Source organism: Camelus dromedarius, chromosome 13, assembly GCF_036321535.1.
Source record: "Camelus dromedarius isolate mCamDro1 chromosome 13, mCamDro1.pat, whole genome shotgun sequence".
Lineage (NCBI taxonomy): Eukaryota > Metazoa > Chordata > Mammalia > Artiodactyla > Camelidae > Camelus > Camelus dromedarius.
In genome coordinates this window covers 46,035,791-46,062,472 of record NC_087448.1, presented here as the reverse complement: position 1 = coordinate 46,062,472, position 26,682 = coordinate 46,035,791, and the positions used below count along the sequence as shown (strand labels likewise).

Here is a 26,682-nt window from a genome sequence, read left to right as displayed (position 1 = left end):
TGTAGGGCAGTGAATACTAGGAAGTCAGAGACATATGACAGCATCTGATTTCATTTACACTTCTTTTCATGTGAGAAAATTGAAGCACAGAAATGTTACCACAGCTTGCTAGGAATAGAGAACTAATGTCATCTGACTCAGAGTTTAGGGTTTTTCCTCCTACACCAGTTGGGGTATCATGTTTGACGTGCATTTCTGTTGAGGTATCCATCGAGTGTGAGAACATCTTATAGCATGAAAATTGCCCCTATGTAGTAATGCAGCTTAGTTCCTAGATTGCAGGTCAATTTGGAAGAGAATTCGTTAAGGCTTCCGCGCAGTAAGCATCAAAAAATCTCCAGGGACCTACGTATATCACAGTGCGACAGGGTCTTTCAAACGGGAAACCAGCAGTAGCGTCAGGAGGTTCTGTAGTTAGTTCTACACAGTGAAAATACTTCCAGATTTTTAAGAGTCCAGAAGCAGACCAAGATTCTCAGATTTGCTTTGATTGTGTGATAGTGTGATTGAACTGGCTTTGATTCTTTTATTCCAGTCAACATTGTCCAGTAGACATTAGGCCTTTCATTTGTGTTTAATTCAGAGTTGAACAGTTACAGGAACAAAGCCATTCAAGGAGGTGTGACCTGGTATTAGAACTTTGTAGGGAGTGTTGATTAACAAGCATTATTAGAATGAAAATAATCTGTATAATAGACAATGATAAATAGAATAGAATAGAAAGCAGAGTACAATACACACAAAAGCAAGAGGAATAATATAATACTTGCAGGGTTTTTTTTTTTTTTTTTTGAAAGAGAGCACAATTTTGAGTCAAAAGAAACTTGTTCATATTGCTTACTCATAATGGGACTTCCAGCTAATTTTCATGAATTCCACAGGCCTCAGTTTCTCCATGCATAAAATGGAAATAATTATAACGGCCCCAGCTGGTGAGGTTGAAAGGAAATAATAGATTTGGAAGGGCTGAGATACAGTGATGACATCACTTTATAAAATATGTAAAGAAGCACAGGAGACAAAGGACTAAGAACTGGACAGTTCTTTTCTCTGGGAAAGAATGGGTTACTTTTATTCTAAGTACACTCTAGAGGAACTTGAAATGTAATTTAGGAAACTTCATGCATTTAAGTGCATTTTATTTTCAGGTTTCCCATGATGGTACTGTTTTTGCAGTTTTACATTGTTTGGAATCAAATATAAACATACTACAAATCACCTGAAACCTAAACCCACTTAACAAATATGAACGTTTTTCAATCAGCTACCTTCCAAATGCAGCCTCTGTGAGGAAGTCTGTGTCTTATAGAGGATGAAAATGACTTGTGTTTTTTCCTAAATCTGATTAAGCATAGCACATATGTGAAAATGCCTCATTACTATTTTATCTACAGGAGTGAGTAGAGTAAAAATGTTAATTATATGACTTGCAACTTGTTTTATTAAGGGCCAAGTAGTAAATATTTTAGGGTTTGTGGGCCATAAGGTCTCTGTCACGACTACTCAACTTTGCCATTGGATCATGAAAACAGCCATAGACAACATATAACCCATACTGCATGGCTGAGTCCTACAAAAGTTTTATTTTCAAAAACAAATAGTGGGCCCTGTAGCCAGGGTTCACCAACCAACTTTGTAAATCATTACTATTAATGATATTTCTTAATTTTCTTTTCTATTTGAATGCTTGTTTAAAAAAAAAACGCATCATGTAGACTATAAATAGTTCCTAATAAAATCAAAATGATTATCTGTTATTTCAAAATAAGATGGAGAAGATTGCTGGCCTATTGTCTCATGAAGTACTTCTCAAGGTGAAATTTCTTCCTTCACTGGAGAAGACAAATTTTTAGAATTAAAGTCTTCAAGCAAAGCAGGAACTGAGGATGTTTGAATTAGGTATTAAGTGACAGCCTGATAAAGAGTAGAGATATTTCATTTCATTTTGTGCTAATGTTTAATTAAAAATATGTTAACGTTAGTAAAGACACTTAGCTTTATTTTAATTTCAGGTATGAACATCAACCTGAAATAGACTCTTTCCATTGAATCATACATTTTAAATGTGATACTTATTCTTATATTTCAGGGGGGAGATGAAAAATATTCTAGGACTCTAATAGTCATAAATTTGATTAATAATTAATTTTTTCCTCAAATTTAAGAATGCTTTTTCCTTTGTAATACTCCTTTCCGAGGACAAGTCTTTCAAATTCTATGTATGTTATCTCTTAAATTTCCATAATTATGCTTTAAAATTACTCTTTTGTTTTTAAACCAGAAATTCAATTCCAGTGAGTAAGTTTTTCTCTTGGAAATTTAAATTTTTATAGAATTTCTGATTTTTTGGAAGGAGTTAGTAAATTATCTTTGAAACTCATGCAAAAGGCTGGGGACTCAAAATTCCCCTGAAATACTATTTATTGTAAAATATATTGGCTTTTATCTGATTGGCCAAAATGTTTCTTATAATTATAAAGGGTTAAAAATCCTCTATGCCTATCAAGAGTTAGAGAAAGGAAAAAAATGAGAAAACTGCTGAATCATTCAACTTCACCTTGAATTCTTTTTATTTTTTTTCTCCTGTTAGGAATTGGAAAGCATCTAAGCATCTCAATTAATGACTTGAAAGGCTGGTGCAAAATCAGACAGGAAACTGATCTGGTTGCTCATTTTTCTCTTGCACTTGCAAAATGTAATCTATTACCTAAGTAATCTTTTGAGGAGCAAGACTGGTGAATTATGTTTACCAAAATCGTTGTTTTCATATAGTTTTTAATTTTAGTGTACTGTGACAAAATAAACTGATAAAATGGATAACAGGCATACAGTTTGGTCCACGTTTTACATTAGCTATTTGTTTTTGGGGAATTTTATGCAATGATTAACTAAGTATAATACCTTCAATTTGACTTTAAAAGGTAAGTGTTCAGAAGTGCCTATTTTGAAAATTTATACATATGACTAAACTGAGGGTAAGTAATCATGCAGTTAAGCCTACTGCATGCTTTAGAGTATTTGATAATAAATGGCCATTATTACCTTTTTATGTTACTGGCCAAAGGAAAAATGTAGTTATTGGAGTTAAATATAATATTCAGCATATTAAAATAATTTAACATGAAAGTATAGAAAGAAAGGTAAAAGTGCAGACTCTTTCAAAGAGCCATCTTATTATCGGGAGGTGATTGTTGTACTGTTTTTGCTTAGTGTATATCAATAATTTTAAAAGCATTTCAAGGCAATTCACATTAATTTCTCATTAACTTACTCCTGAATATATTGGGATGGATCATTATTTTTCTCTGTTTCTCAGAGAGGCAGTACACCGAGTGACTGGTCCTGGCAGTCTCTGGCAAGTGCTTTTGTTCTGCAATGAATTGTGTGTATGACAAGAAACTCTATGAAAGTCAGTTAGCTGTGGTTTCTCTGTTTAAAAAAAAAATATAGACAGTAACACTATTGTGTCTCCTACGGCCCTTGAGAAGAATGAATAATAAATATCAATAATACTGTTTTGTAGATCCTAACGTAAGACAGCACACTCCAAATCTCCAGGCACAGAATGGACACAGTGACACTATTTACACGCATTTAGATTCAGTGAGGTGTAGTTTCAAAGCAAGTCCATATTCACTAGGTGAGTTAGACTAAAAACTGGTTTGAATCTAAACAATTCAATTTGTAAACATCTTTTGTTTATTAGCAAGCTCCTTAATATTAATAAAATTAGATTTTTAGGGAAATGTATTTTACAGAAGACAGCATTCAGAGTGATGATAAGTCAGATCATGTGTCATCAATGTGTCTCCTTCCCTTTTCTCTCTCTCTCTTCATATGTAGAGAATTTTAGAAGTTCAGAGTTGTAATGAATTTTTATTGGCCACATAGACTCTTTGAGTTGTTAGTCTTGGAGGGCTGGATTGCAGGGAACTGAGTTTTAGATATCCCCAGTATTCCCTCCCTCTTGAGAAAAGTCCTTCCACATTCTTTTTTTTTTTTTTTTTTTTTTAATTGAAGTATAGTCAGTTTACAATGTTGGGTCAGTTTCTGGTATAAAACATAATGTTTCAGTCATATATATATATATATGGGATATATATATATATATACACCTGTTCATTTTCATATTCTTTTTCATTATAGGTTACTACAAGATATTGAATATAGTTCCCTCTGCTAGTCAGTGGAAAATTCCTGTTTATTTTATATCTAGTAGTATCTGCAAAGATGGAAAAAGAACACGATAGGAGGAAAGCATTGGAGAGTTCTCTAAGACTGTCTGGCCAAGAGTCAGCAAAAAAAAAAAAAAAAAGAAAACAGAGAAAAAAGAACCCCAAACTCTCCCCAACATTACCAACACTGGCAAATAAAAGGAAGACCGGGTATTGGAAAGGGTTGAGATGGAGAAGCTTGCCACATCCAAGAGAATGGATTAATTATCTAGGGATGTGGAAGTTAGTAACTGACAAGTAAGTTTGGATCTTTTCCCTAAGACATCAACTCAAGGAATAACGTGCTTCCATCGCCAATGGGAAAGCACAGCTAACATTCAGTGGTGCCTCTGTAGCCTCTGGGCTCCAGTTTCCCGCAAATATATAGAGAGAATGTGTAGCATTCTCTATTTTGTGTGTTTTTACAGATAACAAATAGCTCTTGTCTTAGCTTTTGAGTTTCTCAATTTTCTTCTTGTCAAAGATGATTTTCTTTAAGAGTCACAAATTAGCAATGTCATTTATTAAAGGGTTAACATTTGAAAGAGGTTTTCAGATACAGACACACCACTTTAAAAATTCATCTAAGTCACCCTAATTGAGCAGTAGACTTAAAATAATCGCTTTCAGGATATGGCTTCCTCTCCTCCCATTTTTAATTTAAAGTAATGCTAGTTTTTGCTAAATGTGGCAAGAATTTCTCATTTTTAGTATGCCTTTTAGTAACATAACACAAATTATTATTTTGTGTATTATTTTGTATTTTTTTGAAAATTACTAATAAATACAGTTACTGCCATACCTCATGCACTTAAAAAATTCCAAAACCATAGGTGCTGTCAGATAACTTTGTAAGTGGTGGCTTAAAACGCTCTTGCCTACTTCAGCAATGTAGAAAGAACCACACCATATATTCTGCTGAAGGCAAAGCTATCAGAAGCAATGTCGGTATGAAAAGTCTTGAAGTAAATTATTCCCCTCTTAACACTCCCTTGTGTTCAGTCTGCTGCAAAGAGAATGTTTGTTATCAATGTGAAAAGCAGTGCCTTTGAATTAAAGGAAGATCTCAACTTATTTTGTTTTGTTTTCAACCCAATGGCATCAATATATGCAATCAATCTTCTGTTCTTAATTCAAAGGAATTTTCAAAATTTCATTCCCCTATTCCCCTGGATTAGGAAAACATCAATCATCTAAGTATAATTGAAGCTATAATGATACGATTTAACATATCATATCATAATGGTACCCTAACAGCATATCCAACCCAAAATTAGTTTGTGAGAAGTTCTCTCTTAATGATGACTTCAACGAGTCAAATATACAACCTTCATTTTTCTTTAATAATTCCTATTTTAGATCAATAATTCTAGAATGAAAACTTTCTTCATATTAGTATTGCAGACTTTGGGAGATCCTTTTTGTATTTGGCACATTTGTCTTTTCTCTCTAATATATCACTAAATTATAAGCAAGATGTTGACACAAGCACATAAAGCTTATACAGATAAACACAAAGTAACCATTTAATATCATATATAATTATTGAGGCAAATGTTTCTAGAACTTGGTACAAAATGCTGCACCTTTCTCCCTCATTGTCTGATCTGTTGTCAGTCCTACTGATGGTATTTTTAATGTCAAATATTGTAGCTTTCATTTCATTCTTTTGGGTTGTCTATTTCTCTCCTTCAGGCCCAAGATTAGATGATGCAAAGAAGGTACTTAGGGCTCAAAATCTGAGACATTTACTCTCAGGGTCATGCTTTTACCTTCTTGATCCTATAGAGTTCCAATAGATTTTTAAGGTCTTTATTGGATTATTCTGTCATCTTTTTCATGCCCGGGTCTGTTTTTATTGATTGATTTTCTTCTAGGTGTAGTTTATACTTTCCTGGTTTATTGCATGCCTTGTAATTCTTGATTGAATCTCAGACATTGTGAATTTTACATTGTTGACTGCTAGATTTTTTATATTGACTATAATTTGAGCTAAAAATGTGTCTGTGGAATGAATTTACCTACTGAGCCTCTGTCCCAAAGTTCTCCTCTTTGGTAAAGACACAGACTTAGAAAAGCAAAATAACATTAAGAAGGCCAGCTGTTTATAAACCACCGTCTCCTGTGTTTCCACAACAATAATTCTGGAAATGCTAGAGCTGTGTGGTTTGTCAAAATTGTTCTGTCCTTGGGAAGTTTCCTGTCTCATGACTCTTTAATGGAAAATGTGAGATAATTACTGGCAAATTAGCACCAAGCTATTGTGCATGTGTTTATCACACAGTTATTGCACTAATCTCATTGAATCCTGGCACCATTTACTTGAATAGGATCTATGATGGTGAAAAATAACCATAGAATCCAGTTTCCTAAGGGTCACGATATGATTCTTTCTTCCTTTTGCAGGGATGCATTTGGAGAATAGTATTCTGATTATTTTTCTTAGAAAATAATTAGAAATGAGACTCAAAATGATGAGGTCTTTATTTTTCTCATGCCACAGTTGTCTCATTTTCTAGAAATTCAAGTACTGCTTTACAATTACCAGACTTTCATCCAGTTATCATTATATCATGATCATTACAGTTTTGCTTATAGGATTTAAAAAATTTTAAAGTTATAACAGGAACTGAGAAATTTTTGCATATTATCTCATATAATATATAAACCCACACACTGAAGACAGCATTATCCCAATTTTACCGTGAAAGTTGTTAAGTTATTCTGAGAATATTTTGCTTTCACTTTGGTACATCTTTGATATTAATAATTTCATATTAAATGCCTTTAGAGTCTTTACAATGATATTTTATTCACTTTCAATTGTAGAATAAATTTTATGAAGTATTTTCTAAATTTAAAAACTCACCATTTCTGAGGATGGATCTCAGTTCTTCATTTTCTTTCATTGAAGCTACTTTTTTTTTTGCAATAAATGCAGTCTGAAATCTTTACTTAAAGTATCTGTTTTATACTTAAAGTGTATGGGTAAACAGGCACTGCACACAAGAAAAAACATCTTTGGAACAAAATGAAAATTGAGCTAAATAATTCATAGTTAAGATGACTGTCTTATAAAGTATTGCTTGAGTTTGTTAGTGTGGCTAAATGGAGCTTTATATCTTGAATCCATTTGCAGTCTGTACAAATGAATATGGGATTTCTACGTAGGGTTTTGAAAGTTAGCTATGTAATTTTAAAAGACACAGTTCAGAAACATTCTTTAGTGAGACTATTTAATGAAAGAGCTTGCAGTTTTACAATTCTCTGTGAGACAGAAGTATCGTCAGCATATATGAGATGAAGATGATCACCTTATATATATATTTGGAATTACCTTTTATTAGCATACAGTAAAATGAATTTTTTTTTTGGTGTTGAGTTCTCAGCATTTTTTTTAATGTATGCCTTCATAAAACCGACACCACAATCAGGTTACTAAACAGTTCTATTACCCTAAAAATCTTCCTCGTACTGTACTTCTGTAGTCAACCTTAGTCTCTGACATCTACCAATCTGTTTTTTGTCATAATAGTTTTTGCTTTTTTCAGAAGTCTTATGAATAGAATCATACAATATGTAATTATTTTGAAACTGAACTATTTCACTCAACATGATGCTTTTGAGATTCATCCAAGTTGTTGCATCAGTAGTTGAGTTTTTTTATTGCTGAATAGTTTTTTATTGCACGCATGTACCACAGTCTGTCTGTTCACCTGTTGAAAGATATTTGGGCTGACTCCAGTTTTGGCAAAGACAGCTCTTGAAATATTCATGCACAAATCTCTGTGTGAGCATAGTTTTCATTTGTTTAAGGTAAATACAAATTGCTGCATTAATTTCGGTCTTTTTTTCTTATGGATCATACTTTTGGTATCAATGTCTAAAAATTCTGCCTAACATCAGGTCACACAGATTTTCTGCAGGGTTTTCTTCTAAAATTCTGTAGTTTTACATTTTTCATTTAGATAGATGATCCATTTTTAGTAGTGTGATTCCTTCAAATTTAATCTTCCTTTCCAAAATGATTTTGGTTATTATAGTTCCTTTGCTTTTTGTTATAAGTTTTATTTTATTCTTTTCTGTCCTTTCACGCATGATCCACCTATTGTTATGAGTTTTAGAATCCTCTTGTCTACAGCTACAGAAAATCATGCAATGTATATGAATGGAATTATGTTACATGGATAGATTATTTGGATGAACATTGACATCTTTTCCACCCTGAAATTTCAATCCATAAACATGATGTACCTCTCCATTTATTTAAGCTTTCTTTGATTTAGTTCATCAGTTTTTGTAATGTTCAGCATACAGATTCTATACTTATTTTTTAAAAATATTTATTTGCTTAAATATTTGATTTTTAGGGGGTTATTATTACATGTTTTGCATTTGATATTTCAGTTTTCAAACAGTTCATTGCTTGAATATAGAAATATGATTATTTTGTGTGTGATGACCTTGAATATGGCAACATTGCTTAATTTATTTATTCATTCTGAGTTCTGTTTGTATTTGTTTGTCTTGATTGCTTTTTGTTTTCTGTTTGAACAATGCTATTATCTGTGAATACAATAACACTGAAATTTTTTTCCTTCTTTTCCAATTTGTATGCCCTTTATTTATTTTTCTTGCCTTATTGAGCATATTAGGATGTTCAGTGCAATGGTGAATAGAAGTGGTGAAAGCTAAGATGAAAGCTTCAGTCTTTCAAGTCTGATGTTAGTTACACTCTTTTTTTGGTAGATGCTCTTTATACAGTTGAGGAAATTTCCTTCCATTCCTATTTTGCTGAAAACTTTTATCATTAATATCTATTTAGATGTTGAATTTTGTCATGTGCTTGACATATTTTAAACATTTCTATTTTTACTGTTTTAATAGTTTAAAAAAATCTATTTTGACTCCTTTTACTCTCCATTTTCAGCTCAACTACTTTAGGCACACACAAGTAGTCATATCAGGTTAATCTACTTCCACAAATAAGAACTTCCTGATTTCAGGCAACATGATCCAGCTTAAGTATGTGCCTTCTTTTGGTCTTTTCTCAGAGACATTTGTTTTGAAAATCATGATTTGTTTTCTAGAGTTCTAATAGATGAGCAACTAGTAGAAGATGGCATATTTTAGGAATAGTTTATTATTGGATTACTGCTGATACAATTTCTGATTTTTAATATCATTTATAAATTTACAACAATTTGCTGAGTCCTAGTAGAGAAATGTATAAAGGCAAACAAGCAAAAAAAAGTATCATGCAGACTTTATCTACTTTGTGTGTTTGTTTACTTAATTACCTGTTTACTTTTTTATGTTTGCTGTACAAAGGAAAGTATGGAATATGTAAATTTTTATCTTTATCAAACAAAATAACAAGAAACCACAGCAAAAAGTCACACTAGGAGGGCACAGTTTTATAAATTAGCACAAATATGTTTGTTATGAGCAAATGGTCACTTAAGAAAACACCAAAACTTTTGTCTTTTTATTTCTGAGTGAAGTAGATTAAAATGATCAGCATACCCTGAAGTTTTCAATGTGTGTACTTCAGACCTTTTCTGTAACTACCCACCAATTCCAGGTATCATTTTTTTTTTACTTTTTTTTATGATAAATTGTATGTTTTTTGGAGGGGGGAAGGTAATTAGATTTGTCTATTTATTTTTTTAGTGGAGGTACCGGGGATTGAACTCAGGACCTTCTGCATTCTAAGCATGTGCTCTACCACTGAGCTATACCCTCCCCCCACATTGTATGTTTTAAAAATAAAAGTCAAAGGTTGCTGTGTTCAAGTTGAATGTGAAAGAAAAACAATCTAGTGATTAGTTTGTATGGAAAAGGATAAAGTTTTCAAGAGTTAAACATATTTATATTTAATTACTCTACTGAGACCTAAAAAGCTTGAAGTGCCTGACCTCAAACTTTACTTTCTTCCTAGATTTAAAAGTTAAGATTTTAAATGTGCAAGGTAGAGCTCAATTTTTAGAATACGCTGTTGGAAAATATCTGAAAGCCCTTCTGTTTCTAAATTCAATGATGCTGTGATACATGTTTTCTTTTTTCTTTTTTTTTGGTCTATTTTAATTTTTCCATGTAAATACTGTTATTTTATACTCAGATTATTTTAAATGAGTTTTCAGACACCCTTGGAGCCTGGATAATGAAATGTTATTTTCTATATTAAAAGCAGTGTGGTTTTTAGAGTGAGTTAGTCATATGTTTGTTAAAGGCCAAATGGCTATTTCACTATGGTAATTATAAACACGCCCAATCTCTCACATTCCTACCTATTTTAATGGATGAATGTAGACAGACATTATTAGTAAACTTTTGATACTCTGCTGCTAATTAAGTTGCAGACCTCTAAAATTGTATGTTGTCAAATTCTATAATAATAAACCAACTTTTTTTACCTTTTTTTTAACCATCCTTCAACCTCATTCCTTATCCTTCATATATCTTTTTGGTTTTCTCTTCCTCCTCTTTCTCTGGTTTTCCCTTGCTTTTCTCCATCTTTATTTTTTCTCTTTCTTTTCTTTCCAAAATTCCTTCTTTTCTAACTACTTGGTTTTCCATTTTCATCAAAACAATATTTAGTAGCATTACCATTGCCCAATGTTCATCACTCTGATTCATACCTACAAATATGCATACACACATGCTTGCACACACACTCACATATGATTTAAAACAGCTCTTCACTCAAAAGGAAAATGTCTTTTATTTCTGAGTTAAAATTTCTTATTTTACTAGAATTGGTTAGAACTTTAACAATATGCAAAACTTTTTAGATACTGTCCCAGTATCCCAGTCTGTTTATATGTGTCTAACTGAGTAAGGATCCACATCCTATGAGGTTTCACCTAATTAAAGCCATTAAACTCACAGGATTACTGTAATAGCCCTTATATTTTCTAGAGTTCACATTCTCACTTTACATTTCACTCTCTCCTTAGTACCCAGGATTCTGTTTTCCTGAAGTGTTTTAGGATACTCATGCTTAACTTTTAATTAATAGCAATAAGGGGTTAGTACATGCTTTTGACCAATTCAAAAAATGAACTAAATGTCCTTAAGTAAAAGTGTGCACTTTCTAAGTAATTATTGTTTTTAAAATTGGCAAAATTCTTTTACAGACATTTTTGCCCTTGGTGTTGATTTCCACTATTACTTTTACTGGAAGATTAAGTTATCCTAAATTGTCATTTTGATCTTTTTTTTCCAAACTTGTTATTATGGAAACAAAAATTAAGGTGCTTCACAAAACCTGGAAACTAGTAAAACCTAATAATATAAAATGTCTGCCACCAACTACTAGTCAAAGTGGATTAGGAGTGAGAAATTAATCTACCTTGTTTCCTTTCACCTTAGCATTTATTTTGACAAAGGTCACTTGAAAAAACAACAAGAAAGATTACAGATGAAGAAATTTGTGAAGGTTTTTTCTGTCCCCCAACTCCTAACAGACAGTGAAACTTACATAGTACTTTAAGCTACTACACTTAACATGTCTTTTTTTTTTTTTTTATTCCAAGTAATTGTTTAAAAGGGCAAGTAAGTTAAATTATTCCATGGGACCAAAAAAAAAAAAAAAAAAAAGGATCTCCGTTAGTTTAAATTAGCCTTATTTATAAGGAAAACACATATTGCTCTACATTAAGCCTTACCTTGGACCCTCTGCTTCATGAATTGCACGCTCCTGTGTCACTGAGACTTGCATGCGGGAGGGTCTGGTAGGAACCCATAGCGGCTTCAGAGCACAATGGTGTGGTATGAAGTGAGGCAGAAGACAGGAGAACCTTTGTCGCTGAGTCAGCTGCAAGAAGAAGTAACGTGTATGAATGTACAGTTAAGGGAGATCTATGAAAGATCTCCTCTCTTTCTCCCAAAAGACTCTGTTCCACGGTACAAGGAGAATTCAGTTCTTTTTGGCAGACTTCCATGTCAGTTTGGAAGCAGTAAAAACAACCACAAAAACAAGCCTGGTTTCTCAGTGTCTTTACTCTCAGTGTTCTAAGGACCATTTTATTTCTTATTTTCATTTTACCTTGTTTTTAATAACTGGAAAGTGAACACGCCTTTCCCTTGTGTTGTTTGAGTACAATTTCCATAGCAAGGATGCAGATGAGAATGTATTATAGACATGAGTCCAACCATATGTGTCATGTTGTTACTGGCAAAATTGAGGAGTGGATGACTTTAAATGATGTTACATCAAGGAGGGCATAGCATCCCAGCTGATGATGTAATTATGTTTAAAAATGAATATTATTAAATAATTCACGCTTTTAATATGGAGAAATTAGGCCATTCTTTTCCACTCCTCCCACAAATATTCAATCTTAATATCTAAGTAATGAAACAACATGGACAGTGTTATCCATCCTGGTACTAACAGAAAATGCCAGTTATGACAGGCTCATTGTTTACTTTAACAGGTAATTTGTGGACCGGAATCATTTAATTGTTCTGAGTACATAATTACATGTCAGCAATTTCCAATTTAATTAAAATGTACAAATCTGAAGATTAAGGGAATTTTTGAATTATTAATCATTTTTCCACTAGGAAATCTTGTTGCTCTGCAGGAGATTTGTCCAGTGTACAACTATACGTATTTTTTTCCTTCTCTTTCACAGACAGACAATTTTCCCGCAGAGCCCAATTACATGGGCAGCAGGCAGCAGTTTGTTCAAAGGTAAGGCCTATTAAATAACTTTCTCGGCTTCCCCATTTGCATTCGTGTCAAAATTGCTTTGCGAGAGACTACACTTGAGATTCAGACTCGTAGAGACAACACTTTCTCTTCTCTTTCTTTATATGTATTTCAGTAGCTCCACGTTTAAGGACCCAGAAAGAGCCAGCCTGAGAGACAGTGGGCACGGGGACAGTGATCAGGCTGACAGTGACCAAGACACTAACAAAGGCTCCTGCTGTGACATGTCTGTTAGGGAGGCACTCAAGATGAAAACTACGTCAACTAAAAGCCAACCACTTGAACAAGGTGAGTGAAGCCTTCCAATGCTTACGAAGCGTAAAGCTTAAGCGATCGGTATAAACCTAGAGTAGTACTAGTTGTACCAGAGTTGTAGTTTATCACCTTGGAGTGGACCATTGATAAAACAGCAAAAGAAGCAGCAAAATCCGAGGTTGTCCTCAGACGAAAAGGAATTATTCAGTACCTGAGTAACCACAGAAAAAGGAAGGCCATGGATTTTCGTCTGTAATCTTCTTAAGATGAGAATTTGGCCAAAGTCACTAGATTGCACTTATCTTTGTGAGCATTTTCTAACCTTTCCAGTTTTGCATTTTATTAGCAAGGAAAACAAGGAAGTATGTTAGCTAGATATGCACATCTTAATGTGTTCATATTTGGATTAAAATGAGTAAATTCAAAACCGTTAGGTGAAATGAAAACCTAATTGAAAGTTCACAGCTCTTTGCTGTGTTGCTTTCTTTTTAGTGTAGATTTTAGCTTCAAAGTAGTTTTTCAAGAATCAAATAACATCTATGCCAGGGTTTTGGCTCCTTCTTTTGATTTACATCTAAGTCTTCCTGGTTATCAAGTAACTATGGATTTGTTTACCCTGATAGAAAAAAAAGAGAAATACTTCTTAATAAATACATAGATTTTTTTCTAAAAATTTATCTTCAGTTTATTAGTTTGATATGCCTTTTTATTAATTTTGATATTTTTATTGTTTCAAACACGATGGAATATTTACCAGTGATTCAGCTAAAGAGGATTGAGCTACTCTTATGTGTAAGACTTAGATATTGTGAATAAGCTTTTTTTTATTTCCAGTTATAAAAAATGAAAAGAACTATTGTATAAATCAAATTTCAGAATTACAAATGCATGCTATATTGGTTAATATTAGTTTTCAAAATATTAATAGTATTTAAATATGTTTAATCTTTATTACAGTGTATTTAATGATAAACTACATTTAACGTATGTGATATTTATTTATTCTTCTAAGTTTTAATGATTGATGATTTGTAGAGAGTAAATTATTGCCTCTAGTGCATTCTGTCTTATCACATATATGTCAGCAGATAGAATGCTTTCTGATTTTAAATTTCTCCAATCATGCTGAAATTTGAACTCACACACATACACATTTATATGCATTCAATACAGGAAAAAATTTATATATATATATATATAAAACATTTCTGCACTGAATATAATTATGCTGGATTTAAGGATGACCTCCCCAAAAAGTCCTTTTTACTAAGTAATAAATGTCAGATATATTGTAACAATTTCCTAAATAACAATACGATATTGTTTTAAAAATTAGTTTTAACAAAAACTATCTGAATACGTATCTAATATTCACAGTTCCTGAAAATTTGAATGTTTACTTCAAGTGACTTAAATGGTCTTGATGGGTTTTGACCGTGTGATAACTTGAATATTTTAGGCACATTTTAAGTAGTAGGTTGCTGTTGCATCTTGGTATGTGAATGCCTAGCCTAACAGACTCATTTATGTCTGTGATAAAGTGACTGACAGATAATTCATTGGCTACTGTCTGTAAAGCTGCATAGAGTAAGTAAAGAGTTTGCATTTATTGTCATATCTTCATGAGAAACTTTGTTAATTTAAAAAAAAAAAACTACTCATATTAACTCTTTAATTCCTTCCCATCCACTGACTGAACAATATATTTACTTGATGAGGATGAAGACAGGCCCCTAGAGAAAAAGGAAATGATCTTATTTATGCCTGGAAATGTAATTTATACCAAAAAGTTTTTTTTTTCCAATTTTGATATCAAAAGCGATATCTTAGAAAGGTGGCTATTGTTCTTCAAAGAACATATAGTTGGCATATATTTATTTAATCTTACACGTAAAATAATTGCTAGTCTGTGAGTGAGACTGCCAATAGAAATGTCTCCTGTAAAACAAGAAGTTTCCACACATCTTTATTAACAAATATGGGAAAGTTGTTATGAATCCAAAAGCCATACTTAGGAGGTAAGCTATGAATTATACAAGAGAGAGATTGACTTCTACTTTACAACATGATTTTGATGGATTAACTAAGGGTTTCATTGACTGATTGATCAATTGATTTGATTCATTAATTCATTAATTTAACAAATATCTATTGAATGCTTTCAATATATAGGGAAAGTTAGATTCTTTGGGAACATCAAAAATAAATTTGACTTGCAGCCTGCCTTCAAGAAATAGTATGTAACTATTAGACCTTTCTTGCTCTCTCTAACCTCTCTCCCATTTACTTTTAGCTGTCATCTGTCTCCCTATCTGTCTACCTCCAATCTGTCTTTCTTTCTCCATCTTCTAGATCATCTTTTTGTCTCCCTCCCTTTTTTTCTTTGTCTTTCTTCTATCCATGTATCTATGTTTACACCCATCTATTTATCCAGATTCAAAGGAGAAGACTAGAATTTATTGAGTCCTTCCTACTTATCATAAACTGTGCTAGCTTCATTTCAACATTAGCTTATTTAACCTGCAAACTCTAAAGTAGTTATCATGTTTTATCTTACATATAAGAAAACTGAGCTCATGGGAAATTTATGGACGTGCATGGCAGGTTGGAATTTTATCTGATGTCTAGATAGGACCAAAACTTGTGTCTTTTCTGTACAACTTTGTCTCCAAATGATGGAATTTGCTCCAATACACATTCTGATTCATTGTTATGACTAGATACCAAATGAACATTGATGAGTAAGTTAAAACCTGAGTTTATGTATGCAAAGCTTGGAGGGGAAAAACACCAACATGGCTTACATGCATGGAGTGAATTATTCAGTAGTTAAAACTTAATATCCTATTTAATTTTCATTGTATTTATAGATAGGTGCGTACTGTTACTCTCACATTTAATAGATGTTAAGAACCTTTCTCAATGTTCTGCAGCTGCAAGTAGTGAAGTCAGCATTAGAAATAAAATAGCACGCCTTCAGGGCCTGCCGTCTCCCAAGGCTTTATACTATGCACACAAGGAATGGTTTACTCAGGAAAAAAACTTTAAATGTTTGAGGAAGCAATCAGCCATTGTGTTGGCCAATGTATTCTGTTAATTTATTTGGAAAGCATCATGACAGCCAATGCCAAATTAATTTGATGCACACCTATAAAGAATGATTTTCTTTACAGATGAAAGATGATGACAACCATATTCAAACAATTATCTCATGTCAGATTTCACATATTGAACCCTAATTTTTAATACCTTTTAAAACTGTTAGTAGATGGAGAGACCCCTAAATTAGAAGGCCCACCAAAGTGTGGATTCTCGTTGCTGACTGTGAAAGAATTTGCGCAGCAGAGGCAGAGGGATGAAATGAACAGCCACTTTTTTTGCGCAGAAAGGGAAATGGAAGGAAAGTGCTCGAGCAGGGAGAAGGGAAGAAAAACAGTCGCATGAGGAAGAGGTGCTCGAGTAGGGAGCCATCAGCCAAAATGGGCGGTAGGGACAATTCTGGCCCGGATCCAGCCAAATGGAATTATGGGAGGAGGCTTCTGCCATTATGTCCTTCCAGGTATGATGGAGCTAATCAGTTCTTGTCCAAGCTTTTCAGTCCTTGTCTGGGCTTCTGGTGGTTGTCATGGCAACCGTCAACAGTCATGGCATTGGTGGGCATGTCATTTAGCATGTTAATATATTACAATGAGCATATAATGAGGCTCAAGGTCCACTGGAAGTCAAATCCTCCACCATCTTGGGCTGATTTCTAACCAGTTCTTGTTTCTTCTCTGCAGCTGTCTCCTGAGACTTAGATAAGAGTAACTGGTTTCTATTTGAGGGAGGGGCAGGGATATAATCCTGGGGTCAATAGCCTTGGTAACAAAAAGGAAAGTTTATTTTAACCAGAATGCATGCAGTCTGGTGGACTCAGCATCCCCCTCGAAAAACCATCTCCAAAGATTCTGTTTGGCCATGAAAGTTTTAAAGGGAATGAAGGAATAATCTCAGTTAATCGTTGAGATAGGTGGTCAGAGTCTTCCCCATCCCCCACTGCTTGCAGGCTTGTCCTAATCAACTGCTTGAGTCTGCTCTTCTATGACTCAGGGAGGCCTGGGAGACTTCAGCTTTCCTATAAACTAGATGCAGGGGTTGGAGGTGCGGACCCACAGGGTCCTGCTCCCTTTTAAAATCTCGTAAAAATCAAAGGTAAATTTCCTCTTAAACCAAAAGCTAAACAAAAAGAAACCAGTTTATCCATCTTTTTCTTATTCTGAAAGTTTATAGTAGTGCTTTAATAGATTTCAATTAAAGAATCAGTAGCATATTATAGCTTGTGTTTTTTCATATTAGCTTATTTGGATTCTTTCCCTCTTTAGATTTCAAGAAAAATAATGCTCTGTTTCTAATTTAAAATATTTCTTTTAACTTAGAAATGAAAATCAATTCCAAAAATAATCTTCATATTTTCAATGGAATTTTCTATGCTAATAAGGGTGTTCCTTTGCAAATATCTTAGGCCTTTTTAGATTTTATTTTATTAGCTCAAATATTACTTTTTTTTTCTTTTGTGCTGTTAGATTTTTTTCCATTTGTCCTGTTTCTGATTTTTTTTTTCTTACTACCATCAGTTTAGTCATTCTAAAATGCAACACTGGTATGTGTTGCCCATTATATTAGAAAAAATATTTGAAAGCATTCAGTAGTTAATTGAAGGTGTGATATACTGCACTACAGCTGAAGATAGCTTTAAGGATTTTATGTTAATAAACCCTCTAATAGAGGTTATTTTAGTTTCTCACAGTGTGATTAAAAAAAATTCTCAGAGAACATACTTAGTTTCTGTTGGGCCATCTGACATCCTTCAGTGTCTATGGACCCCCATTCCTGGGCTTTCGAATGTCTGCCTGTGATCCCTTAACAGATAAAGCACATTCTTTACTGGGCATGTTTGCTCTAAAAAACTAACAGCTCTAGGTAACGTCTAATCTCACAATAGCTCAGCCTGGCTTGTTTCAGCCCACCTTATCAGAGCCATAAACCCACCACCTTTCAGGGACCCTAAAGCTCTTACCTAACTTACAACCAATCAGATCAGGCACCTTGTGACCTAACCTTATAAAAGACCCCAATCACTGGCCCTCAGTGCTCACAGGGCACCCTTCGCCTTTGTGGCCCTCTGTTGTCTATGACAGCAGACCCTAATAAACTCTTTTTTGTTCCCATACTTTATCTCTGGTAAATTCTTTTACGAACCTGCATGTCTCCATCTCACCAATGGGCTGCCCTGTTGTGTCCCACAACAGTTTCTTTCTTTTTGATTGCAGTTTTGTGCCCTGCCTCTCTATTTGTCAATTAGATTTCTCCTTATACTTTCTTCTTCAAATACTATAGATAGGTAGGTAGGTCGGTAGATAGGTAAGTGAGTAGGTAGAATATGTAAAACTATCCAAATGTTTTGGAATTTGTATGGTATCATACTAGCACATCACTTAGAAAGGCAAATTTATGTATGTCTATCTAATAAGTCATTGTTTATCAGAAAATGACACAGAAAACTGACCAAAATAACATTTGATCTTATTTTACTGATTTTATATTTTGGAATAAGAAAAATGATTTATATCAAGAACTAATAAAATACGTAAAATATTATTTCTGTAAAGAAAAAGTTACATGCCATTTTATAAAGAATGAAACACTGTACCTTTGAATTTCTATCCATCAGCAGCCCTGTAAAGTATTTTGATTGTTGAAACTTTTTTTTTTTTAAGACTTAATAAGCTTTCCCTGAACTTCAGGAGTCTCTACTGATTGCCAAATAATAAATGTGCAGGTTTTATGAGTGCTGACTGGCAATTTCTCTGAGCCTCTTATTGATAGCTCAGTGACTGTTCTCAATTTTCCAAGGATAATCGGGCTTCTGATTTCTTTATAATTGACTGAAACCAAGTCTTTGAATTGAAGTCTGAAGCTAGTGAGGAAGCATTGACATGGTGAATATTGACAGCCTGTGCTGGAGATTGCAATAGAAACATCACCGCCACGGACTCTAACGCCCTGTTAGGCCCAGATGACGGTTCCTTCCCCTCTGACTGGATTCCAGGACATTTCTGATCCTCAGGAGTTGCTCCATTCAAATTCTTTCTCATTTCTTATTTTATTTAATGCCTTCTTGACACAGGAAAAATGGAACACGAGAGGATGGTGGTGTCCCAGGTTTTGGGCGAGTCCCTGGGATGAGCCCTACCAAGTGTGGGTCCGTGGCTTCACGCAGAAAAGAATTCAAGAGTGAGCCATAGTACAGTGAAGATAGATTTATTCAGAGAGATACCTGCTCCATAGACAGAGTACAGGCCATCTCAGAAGGCCAGAGAGCCCATGAGGCATTGGCGGGGTGGTTAAAGTAAAAGTAGATACACACTCCACAGACAGAGAGCAGGCCTTCTCAAAAGGCAAGAGAAAGACCACTAGGTGGGGGTTGTTAGTTTTTATGAGCTCAATTATTTCATATGTTAACAAGTGAGAGGATGATTCCAACTACTTTGGGGAAGGGGCCTGGAATCCCACTTTTGGACCTTTTATGGTCAGCCTCAAAACTGTCATGGTGCCTGTGGGTATGTCATTTACCATACTAATATATTACAGTGAGTGTATAATGAAGTTTAAGGTCTTCTAGAAGTCAAATTTCCCACCGTCTTGGGCATCAAGGTCTAATAGGAATCCAGTCTTCAATTGCTATGTCCTTCCTTTAACGGCTATGCCCTGCCCTCTTCCCTCCTGTCTCATTATCATTTCTTTTACTCTATTCAGTTCTGTGCTTCCCCTGTACCCTTTCCTGCTAGAAAATCTGACTTCTTAAGTTACATTCTGGGTTCAAAACATTTCACAATGGAATTCCTGATTAAAATCTAATAAAAATATAATCAATAGAAAGTTGAGAATAATGGAAAGACCAAATAAGCTAGGTTTGCTCCAATGAACCCAGTTTTAAAACTAAATTACGTTCGTAAGGGTTGCCTTCCCTCTTCCCAGAGGACATTCTGGAAAACTACAAAAACTAAAGCTAAAGGATTTTTTGTTGTTCTTTGTTTCTCTCTCTCTTTTTTTTTTTTTTCTTTAAGTCAGTGTTTTAAGTTTGCTTGTGGGCCCCATATTCAAAACAGGATTAGGCTAGTTTAAAGTACGGCAGTATTGATGTATGATTTCAGAGTTTGGCAAGGCCCTGAGCCTCACTTCTTCTAATCTCCCTCCCTAATTTACTGCCTTATGACTGCAGTCTCACCATATTTCTAATTATGTCTGGAAAAGATACAGTTTACGGTTTCCACAACCTATACTTTACTGTGAAGGAGCTATTTAAGAAAGTAGTAGTAAAGAAATGGGAGAATAGAATTGCAGGCTCTTGTCCTGTGAGGGTGGAGACATACATTCAAGATTTGAGAGGAGGTTATTGAGACAGAGGTTTGGGCCACTGAACACAAACTTGACCTACTTTGCAATTTCCCCTAGAACTGACCCTGAATAGACAAGTACTCGCATTTTTATATTCTCAAGCTTCTCTTCTGTTTTCTATTCTGCATTATGGCTGCTGCAGTCTGAACCTTCCAATCAAACAGTGTCTTTTCCCAGACCTGCCCTTAACAGGCAACAGCAAATCCACTTCTACAAAGGCAAGAGTGAGTAGCTGATGATGGTGTCCATCCTCTCAGGTGCCATCTGGCAATCTCTGAAAAATCATTTTTTAAAGAAATGTTGTTATAAACTTATTATTAGTAAATTCACCTTAGGAAAGAAATGAAAAGTGACTGCCACATATTCGGGGCAGGAAGGAACTATTGAATATTTAATACCAGAGAGAAATCATTTACGGGTTTTTAAAGGCAGATTTACGATTCACATATGTGGCATTTAAGAAATTGTATTATTTGCCAAGAATTCATATTTTTTTCAAGCCCCTAAGTTTTCACTAGACTGCATCTATCTAAGAGCACCTTAAAATCAATTTTCCCACCTTCTTGTGTTGTCTTTTAGGACTTGCCAAATTCATCCGGCTTTACATTTTATTAGAGAAAACTTTTCCCAAACTGTGATCAGCTTCACTTTATTTTTGCTTACCAGGCTTTGCAACTGTCCCATAGTTCACCTAACTTTAAAAGTTTCAATGACATCTCTTTTTCTCCTGCGCGCACATCTGCTTCTAAAACCCAGCATCTGGTATCATGAAAATAGAGAGATTTTATCACCCTCACATTTGTTGCTCATCATAAAGCCTTTCTAACAAGTGTTGCATGATTTACTGTAGACTCAATGTGATTTTGAGATTCTTTGGATTTTAGTAGGCACAGCAGTGACTTTTGCTGAAACATTCCAATTAGGAAATGTTGGGATGGTATTTTCCAAACTTTTGAAACTCATATTTGCCTTCTACTTGGGGCAGGAGAACTCCTCCCACGATTAGAATCATTCTCTCTTCCAAATACTCCCAAACAACCAGAGGATTTTACTTTTTGTAAATTTTTTTTACGATGACAATATTTTTTTCATTTTTATAAATGAGATTCTATACTAATATTATATGCATTTTAATGAAAGTAGGATGTGCCCATAAATTATAAATATCTAAAATGATTATCAACTCATCTGTTAATTAAGAACTGTAAGAAAATAATATTAGGTTTAAAACTTCTCCCAGCGATTTCTTGTTATTTCACTTTAATAGCGTCCTTTCGTATTGCAGGTTCTCTGTTCTTTTGAAAGCCATATTACAAGACATTAGGGTAAGAATCTCCTATTGTGTAGGTAAGAAAACAGACAGATTAAGTGCTAGGTTAGTGGCAGATGTGGTACCAGTTCCAGTTTATAATTATCTGTCTCGAGCCCTTTCCATCCTTCTATTCCATTCCTGTAACACATTAATAGAGATCTCAAAGTCTCTGAACAGCTACTTCAGATTTGTCATCACACTTCATTTCCTTATTAATCTGAAGATGTCAACTGCCATCCTTCAGAGCTTGATTCTGACACTTGTCATATGTAATTGAATACATATATTGCATAAAAGCTCCAAAAGATCAATGGAATGTATCATTCCAGAAGTTAAACATTGACGCTACTGGCTTATTTGTCACCAAGCACTAGGATGTAAATATTTCTTCGACCTGGACATAATACCTGAAACTCTCCTGACTCAGGATCCTTGATACTTTCTTAGCGTGCTGAGGAAGGATGGTGCCAGGAGAGATTTTCATTCATTTATTCGATCACTTCATTTTTCTTTTACTAAATGGCTGTGCCAAGGGTACAAGGGTTAGCTAAAGCACAGGCTGGATCCTCAGGAAGCTCACCTTGTAGGAAGAGAATTTGACATACAAACTGTGAGGTTGGTGCCGTGAGGGATGTATCCTCAGTATTAACGGAGTCAGGAGGATGGAAACCCAGCGCAGATTTGGGAGATCAAAAAACATAACTGAAGAAGAAGGCATGTGAGCTGACTCTTCAGAAAATGCTGAGCTCACTTGGCAGAATGAACTTGGGGGAAGGAGGATGATGGGGCAGTGTCAGAAACACAGGTGACACGAAGCGTGTGTGACGAGCTGCTGTTAGACACACGTGAGTAGTGGTGTATGAGAGTAGGGCTGGCGGGTAGAGGCTGGGGAGGTAAGGAGAAACCCAAGGATGGGACGACTGAGAAGCACCCCATGGAGGTCCAGGAGTAGCGGTTCAAACGTTCACTTTAAAGGGATGATGCTTATGGCAATGCCTCAGGAGATGGGATCCAGCTAGGGAGCTGGGCAAGTAATTCAGGGCAAGACAAAATGGGCTTAGAGTAGTGGAGAGGTAGCAGGAATGGAACAAAGTGGAAGATAAAAAAAATTTTTAGTATATGCCACTACTTTTATGGTGATAATGAATTGCTTACTTTTCATTTGAAATTGATTTTGATATAAGGATTTCTAAAGGAAAAAAAAATCATTTGCTGTCCAAGTAAATGGAATATCACTTGAATTATTTAATGCATTTTAATGCATTTAAGTAAGTTTTTATGTAATATATACTGCATATATTAAATTAACACATAAATATTTCAAGCTTTTAGCATTTTCTTCAAATGACCAGTGCTTATTTGTATATTGGAATCAATTTAATAAAGAAACTTTACCATTCAAGGATGCTAGGAAAAAAAAAAAAACAAGCAAAAAACTTGATATGATAATGAGTGTTAGGAATGTGATTTGGGTAACTGAGTCCAGTTTACTAAAGTAATAAAAACAGGGTGAGGTCCTCATGGGGAAAACATTTGGGAAGTTTTACTTTCCAAAAGAGTTTCAGATGAGTATCAGAAGAGGCAACAGGAAATGGCAGTTTGGTCCTAGGAGAAGAGGTCAGGAGATATAAATGTGAAAGTCATTGACATAGGATCATACTTAAATCAAAATAAACTGATGACAAAGACTTTTAGGAGAGAAGAGAATAGAGTCTGGGATAGAATTCTGCAGAATCCACAGCAGTAGGGAATTGAAAAGGGGAAAACTCAATAGTTGTCCATTCTGCAAAGAAACATAATCAGTATGTTCTGTGACAATCCAAAATCTGGAGACCTTCTACATGAATGATTTGACTGCAGCCTAGGGCTTTTAGATCTCATTTCCAGCCAAAACATAATTGAGAGACAAATGAAATCAATTTATTAAGTTAATCTGGATAGCTGCTTTTATTTAAAACCAAATGATCCTGCTGAGCTGGTTCTGTTTTACAGTTCACAAACTAGTTCTGAGGACAGTCCCAAATATGTGACCTGGCATCACTGGCATAAATGTACAACTTCCAGAGCTCACTGTTTTTGGAAAAGGAGCATTTATTTGGAATCATATGTTTTGAATTTTTAACGTAACTCAGTAACTTTTTGCATAGTAACTATTAAGTCTATGGCATTATCTGAAGTGCTACGCTGAATATTTATTCAGCAAATACTTGTTGGGTTTCTGGTAGGTTCCAGGCACTTCTTCAAGATGAAGTAATAAGCTGAATAAATATTCCTGTTCACATGGAGCTTACATTCGAATGAGGATGTAATTCTCAAGTGAAACCTCTTGAGGCTCACGAACCTCATTTTCACAGAACTCATAGTCTGAAAATATTATAAAATGTAAACAGGAATGTGTTATTGACCAGGTATAAATAAAAGGGCCCGAGAGTTTCAAAGGAGGGATAGAACACTAATACTTATTCAAGGAAGACGTCATACATGAGATGAGATTTGAGCTAGGAATTAAGTAAGGCACAGTGTTTTTACTCTGTGAGATAGAAGCTACAAAACAAATCCGTAAACACAGCCAAGCGATGTGGAAGTAATATTTGGCGCTATCTGAAGGCTGATGCATAGTACAATGTGTCCAGAGGAGAATGGACAGAAGGAAGAAGGGATGCCAGTGGAAACAAGAAAGAGATGGTCAGTAAGGAAGGGAGGAAGTAGGCAGCCGCAGTGCCACAGTAGTAGAAGATTGGCAAGAAGAAACATGTGAACTCTTTTGATAAATCCAAGAAAGTAAGGCTCAAGGGATGCCTTTGCAATCTGATAACTGACAGGTCACTCCTGACTACCCCGAGGGGAGTTATGATGGAGTAATGAAGAAAGAGAAGAGACATTAAAAGGATATACCATGGAAGCATGGTCAGGAATTGGAGACAGCAATTTTTCTTATTTTAAGAAGACTACCAAATAATGGAATAAAAGAAAGAAAGGGGAAGAGTAGCTAAGGAACATGGTATTATAGATGGAAATTGTTTTCGTTATTCAGGGTAACTGAGTATCAGTATATTGAGGTTAATGATCCATTAGGAAGGAATTATTGAAGGATTCGACTAGATAGAAGTTATTCAAGCATAATGGGGATGCTTTAAAGTGAAGATAAACTCTTTTTCTGTAAAGGAAAGAAAGGAGAAATAAATTTGAAAAGATGAACAGCAATGTGGAGGCAAAGAGAAGATAATTATAGGGAACTCATAATAGGTGGTTCCAGGCTTCTCTATAAAGTGGAAAGCAAAGTTCATCAATCGCATTATATCACATAAACACTTGTATTATATAAATGACACTCAGATTGGTGAAAAGCCAGAGGAGCTCAGAAAATTACCAATATATTCTACTGCAAAATGAACATCTGTCAAAAATAGATATGGCCATCATTTCATGTTTATAATTGTTAGAGAATGAGAAATAAGAACATGTAATATATCAAACCAAATACATTAACATATTTAAATCAACTCCTTTTATAATCTTCAATTTTATAGCACACATGGATTTTTGAAAGCTGGTGTTTTGATGTGTAGGCCTACAATCTAGATGTTTTCTAGAGTTAAGAATTTTTCAGATTTTAGAAAGACGATATAATTCACATGACATATATTACTTAACATCCCCGCTGGGATCTGTGCCAGCCCTCGAAATTAAGCACAATAACAATTTTGTAGTGAAAATTCTAAATAGTCACACTAAGTGGAATAAGTGAATAATCTAGATAACCCATGTGAGTTTAAGTCAGTTTTCACTACCAAATGAGTAACAAAATAACTTCCATACCTAAAATTTTTTGGATTTCAAAATGGACCAGAAATTGTAGATGTGTGCTTAATTTTCATATTGGGACTTTTCCTTCCTTAAATTCTTGACAACTAATTATATTAATGATGATTCCGGTAGTAACATAATGAAAAAAATATCATCTGCCACAAGAGAAATTATTTAATATAAGTTCCTATTGAGTCATAATAGAAATCTGAAGTTGGGGGAGTCTTACTTCAGACCAAATGTAGATAAAAATATTCTATCACCCTGTAATCATTTTAATGTCATAAATATTTGCTTTGGGAAGAACACTTAAATGTTTAATCCTAGAACACTTAAATGTTTAATCACATCATAAGAACATTTTCAGTAGTACTTTAAGGGTTTGCAGACAGATAACAAATGCACTCCCACCTCTGATACAGGGTATATTTTTGAAGCAAAATACATATTTCATGGAGATTGATTTGTCTGCCCTGGATTTTACTTTCTTAGAGGTTTTGAAAATTCATATTGAGGGATGAAATTTTGAGGGTTTTTTTTTTTTCTGTCCCAAGTCATTTCCTTCCTAATTCTAATTAGTGTTTATTACATAATATCCTTGATATAGACATCTGACCTTTTACCCTGACAAGCTAATATTTTTAAAGATATTTAAAAGAAGGATGGCAAGAAAACTATAGAAAATTTTAATACATGCAGAATGACTTCATGCTGTGCCTAAAGCATTACTCTACACTCTTGGAAAACAACAGACAGTGGATTGAATCTTAACTAAATAGATCTGATATATATATTTTTTTCTTTTTTTCTCTTTTTTTTTTTTTCTTACTCATGGAGTTGTATTAAGTACCTTGCTTAGGAGTAGATCTCATTAACATTAATATATGAATAAATTAATTAATAAAATTATATCACTAACCATGTATATGACTGCCTTC

The 26,682-nt window shown here is 34.3% G+C and overlaps 1 protein-coding gene across 5 annotated transcripts in view; it reads left to right on the top strand.

The window, feature by feature from the left end:
* Window positions 1-26,682, top strand: part of PCDH17 (protocadherin 17) — a 98,327-nt gene that overhangs the window by 22,189 nt on the left and 49,456 nt on the right. For 3 of the 5 annotated variants that reach the window (XM_010977188.3, XM_031466095.2, XM_031466096.2), the window contains 2 exons: window positions 12,857-12,915; window positions 13,049-13,221. In XM_010977188.3, coding sequence (XP_010975490.3) covers window positions 12,857-12,915; window positions 13,049-13,221 — 232 coding nt within the window. Of the gene's footprint in view, window positions 1-12,856; window positions 12,916-13,048; window positions 13,222-26,682 lie in introns of those variants that run through there. The other 2 variants (XM_031466097.2, XM_064493112.1) reach the window with 2 other exon arrangements.